Source organism: Cebidichthys violaceus, unplaced genomic scaffold (genome assembly GCF_023349555.1).
Source record: "Cebidichthys violaceus isolate CVI_PGR_0920_01 unplaced genomic scaffold, fCebVio1.0.p SCAF_70, whole genome shotgun sequence".
Lineage (NCBI taxonomy): Eukaryota > Metazoa > Chordata > Actinopteri > Perciformes > Stichaeidae > Cebidichthys > Cebidichthys violaceus.
This window is the reverse complement of record NW_027176928.1, coordinates 1,013,669-1,023,561: the sequence shown is the minus strand read 5'-3', so window position 1 is coordinate 1,023,561 and position 9,893 is coordinate 1,013,669. Positions and strand designations below refer to the sequence as shown.

Below are 9,893 nucleotides of genomic sequence, written 5' to 3'. Positions count from 1 at the left end.
AAGTCGCCACTTAACACGGTCCCCCGCTGAACTGGAACACCTGTCGCTCTGCAATGTTATTTGATGGCTGTGAAAGGGTCTTTGCGATAACCGATATATATATATCGAACAATATCTGACCTCGTTTCTCAACTCGCGACGTCGTTTGATCCGTGAGACGATCGACGAGAGCAGCTTTCGTCGTCGCGTTGGCGAGACGCGAAGTGGACACTCATTTCAATTTTTACCCAGCATTCAACGGAAAACATCCCGAGAGCAGTTACTCTAATGGTTTCACAAAAAAAAGAGAAAAAAAAGCGAGAGCGCATCTTCAAGTCTTCGTCTGTGAATTTAGGGTTAACGTCTGTCCACTCCGTCTTCCTCTGGCTTTGACTGAAACACGTTCAGTATTTCTGTAGAAGAGGAGACGTGCAGAGAATTCCAGCATGAGGTACGGCCACAAATGTGAGCCATCAACTCTGCAGCTGAGCAGGCCACGCCTAACCACAGACACACACACACACACACACACACACACACACACACACACACACACACACACACACACACACACACACTTGGAGCAAGGCTTTGTCTTGCTAAGATGCTGGAATCCAGGCATCTCTGTTAAGAAGCTATTAACCCCCTGCTGCTTCCTCCCCTCCTCTTCCTCCTCTATTCTCTCACCTCTTCCTTTTTCCTAATTCCTTTTTCACTGGTTCCTCTCTCTTCTTCTCATGCTCTCAAATCTCTTTCCATCCCATCCGTTTTTTTCCCCTCGCCTTACATTTGACCCTCTTTTCTGTCCGTCCCCTCCGCAGTTCGCATTAAGCCGGGTTCGACGTCTCCGGTGGAGTATCAGAGCGACAGCGATGCGGAGAGCGGCACGGAGTCCGGGTCGGCCTCCCTCAGCGCCCAGAGCCTCGACGCCGGGTGAGTGGCAGCATCGCAGCAAATCATGATAATGATGACACATCGGATTTGTTTAGCACCTTGCTAATGCAAGAAATGCTGCACAAAGTGCGTGACAATAAAAGAAGAAATCAAATTCAGGTCTTGATTATAACACAGTTAGCGTTTGTCAGTCATCTCAGAATGTCTGCAAACTCACTACAAATCTCATCTGTGCATCGTAAAACCCGAAAACTGCCCCAGAATAAGTTTGGTTGGTATCTCCCAAATATCAGACCACAGCTGGAGCCTGCAGCTTTATGCAGTTCCACACATTGGGCAGAAGTTGGCAGTGATGTGCAGAAACACAGTGGCAGTAGATTCATTAAAAGAGCAGAAGAAGAAGACTCTCCTTTTGTTGTTTTGTGTCTTTTTGTAGTTGTTTTGTGTCTTATTGTAGTTGTTTTATGTCTCTTTGTGGTTGTTTTGTGTCTCTCTTTGTTGTCTTGTGTCTTTTTGTAGTTGTTTTGTGTCTCTTTGTAGTTGTTTTGTGTCTCTCTGTTGTTGTCTTGAGTCTTTTTGTAGTTGTTTTATGTCTCTTTGTAGTTGTTTTGTGTCTCTGTTGTTTTATGTCTCGTAGTTGCTTTGTGTCTCTGTTGTTGTCTTGAGTCTTTTTGTAGTTGTTTTATGTCTCTTTGTAGTTGTCTTGTGTCTCTCTGTTGTTGTTGTCTTCTGTCTCTCTGTTGTTGTCTTCTGTCTCTCTGTAGTTGTTTTGTGTCTCTCTGTTGTTGTTTTGTGTCTCTCTGTTGTTGTCTTGTGTCTCTTTGTAGTTGTTTTATGTCTCTTTGTAGTTGTTTTGTGTCTCTCTGTTGTTGTCTTCTGTCTTCTGTGTGTGTCTCTCTGTTGTTGTTTTTTGTCTCTTTGTAGTTGTTTTATGTCTCTTTGTAGTTGTTTTGTGTCTCTCTGTTGTTGTTTTGTGTCTCTTTGTAGTTGTTTTGTGTCTCTCTGTTGTTGTTTTGTGTCTCTCTGTTGCTGTTTTTTGTCTCTTTGTAGTTGTTTTATGTCTCTTTGTAGTTGTTTTGTGTCTCTCTGTTGTTGTCTTGTGTCTCTTTGTAGTTGTTTTGTGTCTCTCTGTTGTTGTTTTGTGTCTCTCTGTTGTTGTTTTCTGTCTCTTTGTAGTCGTTTTATGTCTCTTTGTGGTCATTTTGAGTTTCTTCTCTGAGATGAAGACAAGGGGCCCCCTGACACTTTGGGCCCCTTGCTGTGTGCCCGGTAGACTCGTTCAGTAATCCATTCATGCCTCTAAGTAACGCACAGACATCAGACTGGTATCTCATTTGTCATCTTACTCCCAGCAAGAAAGGCAGATAAGCCTTTTTCCACAAAAGAAAAGCTATTAACAATGTTGAAGAAAACATCTCAGCTAAACCATGTGTGACGTCATCTCAGTGTGAAGTCCATGATGGGAGTCGACAGGAGAGACAGAGACAGGGAGAGAGAGACACACAGAGAGAGAGAGAGGCACTAATGCGCAGCAGGGTTTATGGGAATGCGGTCTCTGTGTGGATCACCTCCCTCCCCTGCAGCCCAATTACATTACTGCAGCGCTGCCATGACTGGACACTTACATAACCTTATATAACCCACACTGGAGACGCCCGGGACGTATCACAGAGACACGGGTGTGTGCATCTGCGTGTGTGTGTGTGTGTGTGTGTGTGTGTGTGTGTGTGTGTGTGTGTGTGTGTCCATTGTGTTTATTTGTAAATCAGGACAGAGCTGCTGCCACACCCAGTAGGCGAGGCCGCCTGGCTGCAAACTGAAATCCAGGGTGTGGACATCGACGGTTAGCCTACTGCTGTAATCGTGTGTGTGTGTGTGTGTGTGTGTGTGTGTGTGTGTGTGTGTGTGTATGTGTGTGTGTGTGTGTGTGTGTGTGTGTGTGAGAGATACTCAGAGAGAGAGAGACAATGTCAAATAGAAACAAAGTGCATAAGTATGTTTGTGGTTATTTGTTCTTTGTGAGGAAGATTGTGTGTGTGTGTGTGTGTGTGTGTGTGGTGTGTTGCTGGGCGTGTGTGTGTCCCAGAACTCGGGTGTAAACATGGTTTCGTAATGCAGTTTGCCGTCACACCTCCTTGTAAAATGCTGTGGAAAAACAAGAGATTCTTAATATCAAATCAACTTTAATTAAACAACAAATGAAATCACAGAAGAAAAACTCAGAATATTAATGTAATGAGAGAGAGAAGAATAGATGGATTTAGTTCAGATTCTCTCTTTTGTTGGTTTGAGGAAAGAGGGGCATACAAAAAAAAAAAGGGGTGAGATATGAAGGAATTAAAGAGAGAGAAATACTGAAGTGGAAGCTGTTGTTTTTTGAACGTAACTCTCTGACGCCCCCCAGTGGCACAAACGTCACTTTCAAATACGCCCGATGGGAGTCGGGTTTGTTCTGTTGCGCAATGATGAGACACAGTGCAGTCCTGTGGCTGGTTCTGGTCAACGTATGAATGTTGAACTACAGGTTGAGATATTGTATTGAATCAAAGGCATATTTATATAATATGGATACAATGACGGCCCCTGAGAGGAAAGAAGTGCAAAGTAAAAAGTGACAAATAAGTCAAATCAGAAAGTATTTGCAGATAAACACAGAATAAAGGACCACTTAAATCTGCTTTGTACTGAACTGAAGAGACATTTTCTAAAGTAAAGCAAACTTCTAAATGTAGTTATTAGTAATTAATAAACATCTCAAACTATTTTGTGATCGAGATGCTTTCCGTCTTCACTCGCTCCTTCTTTGCCTCCTTTCAGGTCGGTCATGGACCTGGAGCCCGTCGATCCAGACTCCCCGGACATCAAGAGGAGGCGGATCCACATGTGTGACTATGAAGGCTGTAAAAAAGTTTACACCAAGAGTTCCCACCTCAAAGCCCACCGGAGGATACACACAGGTGAGCCCAGCGGCTCGCCGGCATTTCTCTTTCCACCGGCATCCCAACGTTCCTCCCTTCCCTTCCCTTTCCCCTTTCCTCTCCCCTTAACTCGGCTCCTTGTCTCCTCCTCTCCTCCAGGAGAGAAACCCTACCACTGCACCTGGGAGGGCTGCACCTGGCGCTTCGCCCGCTCCGACGAGCTCACCCGGCATTTCCGCAAGCACACCGGAATCAAGCCGTTCCGCTGCACCGAGTGCGACCGCTCCTTCTCCCGGTCCGACCACCTCTCCCTGCACCGCCGCCGCCACGTCATGATGTGAACTCTCCCCCCCCCCCCCCCCCAAAATCCCTCACAGCACATCTTGTACCAGTGTCCCCCCCCCCCGCCCCCACCCATGAACTCACCTCCTGCAGCCGATATAAAAGGACATCGTACCTCCTTCATCATCCTCCTCTTCTTCTTCATCTTGAAACCACAGGAATATCAGGAATGTGTGTGTGTGTGTGTGTGTGTGTGTGTGTGTGTGTGTGTGTGTGTGTGTGTGTGTGTGTGTGTGTGTGTGTGCGCAATAGAGGTTTGGGGATTTTTACCGTGTGTTTCAACACATCATCATCATCATCATCATCATCACCGTCCAACAGCCCCCCCCCACACACACACACACACACACACACACACACACACAAGACGTCTCCTCCCCCGACAGAGAAGGATCCATCCGTCACATGCATCCATCCAAAGGAGAGGGGGAGGAAGAGGAGGAGGAAGAGGAGTGTTTGTCACTTCAGTCAACATGTCATACTTTATGGATTCTTTTTTTTGGACCCATGTCTCCACCAGAACCTTCTCCAGGAACCTTTTTTTTAGGAACAAGAACTTTTCCTCTCTCTCTCTCTCTCTCTCTCTCTCCGACCCGTTTCACTTTGAACTGTGGCTAAATGATTGATCTGAATGGAGAGCGCTCTGATCAAAGAGTGGTTAAATAAGTAAGACAACGAAAGGTTTGATGCGCGGCCGGCGCTGTGGACACATTTCGGTTGGTACCAAAAAACAACAAAAAAAAAGTATTAAAATTCAGTTCCCAGCTCCGATCCTCGACCCAGAGCTCCTGAGCCCAAAAGCAGAAAAGGCCGTGCTCATCCGTCAGTCCACCGCCGTAGATCAAAATCAATGGTTCTGGTTCCGTTTCATCATAAAGTGCTGCGGGTTCCTGAAAACATCGACCCCTGCAGCGCTCCAGACGCAGTGGACCCGTGCACTCTTAAAGTTCCTGGTACTAAAACAACCATAAACTGCTTAATATCAAGTCATAACCACAACTTTTGGATACATTTCTTGAAGGTGAAGGCTTCCCGTCAGAGTGTGTGTGTGTGTGTGTGTGTGTGTGTGTGTGTGTGTGTGTGTGTGTGTGTGTGTGTGTGTGTGTGTGTGTGTGTGTGTGTGTGTATATATGAGGTGAGCCTCTCTCTCTCTCTCAGCAGCTGAAGTGACGTCAAAACCCGTCAAACCCCCCCCCTCCTCCTCCTCCCCCTCCTCCTGGTACAGGGAGCTACAAGACTGTGAACTTTATAAAGATTAATTTTGTTTTCATTGTATCAATCAAACTGTTGTTGTTTGTTGCGCACACACACACACACACACACACACACACACACACACACACACACACACACACACACACACACACACACACACACACACACACACACACACACCTTCCCCATCGCTCTTCGATTACAGTATTTGCTTTGTTTGCTTCGTCGTTTTATCAAATAAGGCCTTCAGTCGTTCTTTCTCTCCTCTCCTCCTCCTCCTCCTCCTCCTCCTCCTCCTCCTCCTCCACTCTGAACATAACGGCATCCTTTAACAACACGACTCCTTTTGTTGTGAGGCCAGAGGACACAACTAGTTTGAGATTACAAGTAGAAACTCTCGCGCAGGGAATTAGGGGAGCTTTTCTGTGTGTGTGTGTGTGTGTGTGTGTGTGTTTTTGTTTGTGTGTGTGTGTGTGTGTGACAAACACATGATCAGAATTTAAGATTTTTACGAGTGTGTGTTCCGGGCACTTATTGTTTTACCTCTTGCCCGTCGAGCCTTAATAACTGAAGTCAATCTGTGAGGGCCGAACCAGAACCACGGACCGACGGCGCTTTGGCCCCCGAAGAGTCCCGAGAGTCTCCGTTTTGTTAGAGGTCCTCCAGGAGGACCAGGAGGACCTGGAGGACCTGGTCTGCGCAGCATCGGCTCTTGCTCTCTCGCATCGCTCTCTGTCGAAACCAGAACCAGGAAGTTAAAAGTGCTACGTGTCGGCACAGACAAAAAAAAAAAAATCTGCTGCGTCGCTTCATTTTATTTAAACAAACAAGAAGAGGAAGAATAAAAACACAAAAAGTGAAGGGAATGATGGAAACGGGCTTTTTAAATATCGTCTCATTTCACACAAACATTGAGCGGAAACAGCAGAAAGCACAGCGGACGCCTCTGAGGCTTCACGGAGCCAACATGGCCGTCTGTCGGTGGTTCTGGGAGAAACAACCAGGCACCGTGTGTGTCGGGCCACGGGAACCCGTCAGCGCTCTCCTCACTAGCATTTCTACCGGGGGGGGGGGGCTCAACAAAAGTTGTTCTGTTGTCTTAACCCTCAACAACACTCCCCACGTCTCTCCCGACAGTTGCCCCTCTGACCCAAACGGGTCCACGTCTTCAGTGGGCTGAACTTGAATATGCAACATAAAACGCAGACCTCGCTCCCTCTGAACTCAGCACCGCGGCTCCCGGTAAAGAAGCCTGACAGAACCGCCGCCTCAAGAGTTCCTCTTTTCAGAACAGAGCCGTGGGCCCGAGAGCTCCAAAACTAAAAAGTGGAGGCCCCCCCACCCCCCCCCCACCGAGTGTGCGACCGCAAACCTGAAGACCTTTTGTAAAAGAATCTTGCACCGTCGTCATTTCAGAAGCTAGAGGGCGCTGCCGCCGTCGCCGAGATGGAGGTGCAGGTTCTGCGAGCTGAGTGCATGGTCAGCTGTTGCTCCGTGCGCTGCAGAAGAATTTAAAGAAAAAGTCACTGAATTTTGGGATTTTTAAATAAAAAGAAAAATGATTTAATTCTTCATAATCTGAACTAAATTCAGTGACTTGTTTGGATGATTTAGTTCCCCCCCCCCCCGTTTCTCTTAACCCCCCCCCCCCCCTTCGCTTCAACTAAACAGCATCGTTACTAAGCACATCTTTCTAGAAGAGTATATGCATTTGATTGCAATTTTTCTTTCTTTTGTAAACTGTTGATAAAGACATTAAGGACAATGAGAAATAATTAAGATAAATCCATGTACATAAATGTATATAATCAAAAAGTGCAGAGTAAATGTAACGGGTGAATTTCTATTTTTAACACTGACTAGATAATGTGAAACAAAGCTTTTCTTTCTTCTTCTTCTTCTTCTTCTTCTTCTTCTTCTTCTTCTTCTTCTTCTTCCTCCGTTGGTTTGATGAAACGTGTTCCATCATGTGTCGGTTCTTTTCAAGACATTTGTTTTCGTAGTTTCTTAAAAACAACAACAACAAAAAAAAAAGAATTGGTCCCACTTGTGTTGTGCACACTTGTCGCATGGAGAGTAGCCTTCTTCTTGTTTTCTAGTGACGTTGGTGAGCATGTCGGTGTGTTTGAGGCTGTGTGTGTGTGTGTGTGTGTGTGTGGGGGGGGGGGGGGGGGGGGGGCAGTTATTAATTAAGGACCCGTTTATTATTAAAAACAGAGCTCGATGTTTCTGCACTAGACCTCATTTAAAATATCACAGAAAAAAAGGCAGTAACATGTGAGATTTAGTGGATTTTGGGTGAGAACAAATTGTTTCCACTCGAAGAAAAAAAAAAAAATATATATATGTTTGTGGTTATTTTGGATTTGATTGTCGGCTTTAAACTCATATTTTATAAACACATCCGACCTGTTCATAGAGCGCTGCAGGAAGGAGTCCTAAAACCAGGAAGTGAGTCCTAAAACCAGGAAGTGAGTCAGCGTTTCTTACGCTTGTGTTTTAGTTCAGACGTCTGACATCAAGTCCGCGTTCAAACGCAAGCTGAAGAGACGTTAACGTTTAGTTCTCCGATTATAAAAACGGGTCAGTGAACGCCCCTCTGGTGTTTCTTTGACACAGAGATTATTTTTCTCGCAATAATCCAAAATCCAGTGAAAGAATCCCATTTTGCTGTTAGTGGAGGGAACCAGTGACGCTCACTTCCTGTTCCCTGCAGCTCTCTATTGTGTTCCAACAGGAAACAGGAAACAACCCACTACGGTCTTCACAAATCCTGTTTTCCACCATTTTTTTTCGCCCTCCCGGTTGCTCTTCAGACATTGAAGGAAGTTAAAAAAAAAAAGTTTGACACAGAATGTTCAACGATGTTTGCATTTGATTCTACGGAGCCCTTTATTTACCCCCACGTAGCACATGTTTGGGTCCTTGTGTACCTGTTAATGATAATCGCTTTACAAGCACACTGATCAGCAGCAAAAATGTGGTATTTTCTACACTGAGAGTCGTTTCGCCTCGGACTAAGTCTGGTGTCGGTGTTGCAGGGAAACCGATGCATGCGTTTGTGTTTATTTCCTGTTTTTTTGTTGTTTTGTTTTTGTTTTTTGTGCGAGCTTGTTTCCCCCCCCCCCCCCCCCCCCCTCGGTATTCTTCTAAATATTCTGTTCTTGTGCGAAGCGGGAATGTCGACCTGCGAACAGACAGTGAGACCTTTGATCCCCGCGGAGAGCTTGACGGGATCGGGTTCTCGTCACTGACCGAGTCCGTCTGAGTGCCTCGACTCACCTCTGCAAATCACAAAGTTTAGGTATTTTCTATTGAATGCAGTAACTTATGGGCCAGTACTATATTTACTCAGTGCAATGCAGTTATCATTATAATAATACAATTATTAATAATATTTTTTGTTTTAGTTTTTTTTGTATTTGTACAGAACAAATGTGTAAAGATCAGTGAGGAAAACGTGAGCTTTTTGATACTGTGACTCATAGTGTTTAAAAGTCAGTTTCTCCCTGTACAGTTGTGATTATTTGACCCTTCCTCCTTCTTCTTTTATAGAATAAAACATGTTTTTGGTGCAATTTAACGCCGGCTGTTTCTGTGTCGTTTATTATGAATGAGTGCGTTTTCTGATCCGGGATCCAGTGCATCATCGGTGTCATGGAGGAGGTCCTCGGGGAAGAAATAAGCAGATTTTTTATATATATTTTTTTGGTATAATTATTTGTTTTTGAGGAATAAACAGGAAGGAAGAATTACACATTTGTTGAAATAACTTTGGAACCTTGAATATGTATTTTAATCTCATATATTTAATGAGGCACTGGAGCAAATAGTAAGAATATATCTGATAATATTACAACAAATATGTTTTTCAACATTGAAACATTATCGTCCACTATCAGCAAAGTTAGAAATGTAAAAGTACGGGTCACCAGCATTTAGAAATTGCCATATGCTAATTTGAATTTATTGGGGAATTTGCATATTTAGCATTAATTTGCAGAATTATGGACAATATTGGAGTGGTGTTTGTGGTTATTGAGGAGGCTGAATCTATTTCACATTTTCTAAACGGCGGTTTAAACCAGAAGTGGCGACAGTTGAACTCCTGATGGGCCGATTTGAAGTTTCAGTCACTTTAGAAGTTTTAGGGAACGCTGTCTCCTTTAGATTGGACAGATAATTTATGCATTTGAAATATTCATGCGTTATTTTTCCACTGCACATTTGCCCCTAATTATTTCCCCACACTTATTTTAGTTCAGTCCTGTATACATTATTATCACACTGCTTATGGCATTCATAACTACACGTTCTGTACTGAAGGTTGTCCCAGAGGATCGGTGAGTTGAGATGTCTTCCAGAAGAGGGAGCACCAGGACAGAGGACGAGGACAACCGATGGAATCTCACCAGAGGGGACAAAACGACAAAAGGATCCGACTGAAGACGCAGCGTCAGCAGAGGAAACCATCAGAAACATCAAAATAATGATGATGATAATAAAATAATAAAATAAAATAAAAGAATAAAAGAATAATACAAA

The 9,893-nt window shown here is 44.5% G+C and overlaps 1 protein-coding gene across 1 annotated transcript; it reads left to right on the top strand.

Annotated features, from left to right (window-relative positions):
• Positions 1-6: 6 nt before the first annotated feature.
• On the top strand, positions 7-8,931 carry klf8 (Kruppel like factor 8). The gene is made up of 3 exons (XM_068736586.1): positions 7-912; positions 3,691-3,830; positions 3,951-8,931. The coding sequence occupies exons 2-3, from the start codon at positions 3,698-3,700 to the stop codon at positions 4,130-4,132; spliced, it is 315 nt and encodes a 104-aa protein (XP_068592687.1). The 5' UTR covers positions 7-912; positions 3,691-3,697; the 3' UTR covers positions 4,133-8,931.
• The last annotated feature ends 962 nt before the right edge of the window (positions 8,932-9,893 follow it).

What these genes read in the sequence shown, in the direction of transcription:
- klf8 (XM_068736586.1), top strand. Translation starts at nt 3,698, where the DNA reads ATGGACCTGGAGCCCGTCGATCCAGACTCCCCGGACATCAAGAGGAGG. An exon ending in CCACCGGAGGATACACACAG is followed by an intron (nt 3,831 to 3,950) that starts GTGAGCCCAGCG and finishes CCTCTCCTCCAG; the next exon opens with GAGAGAAACCCTACCACTGC.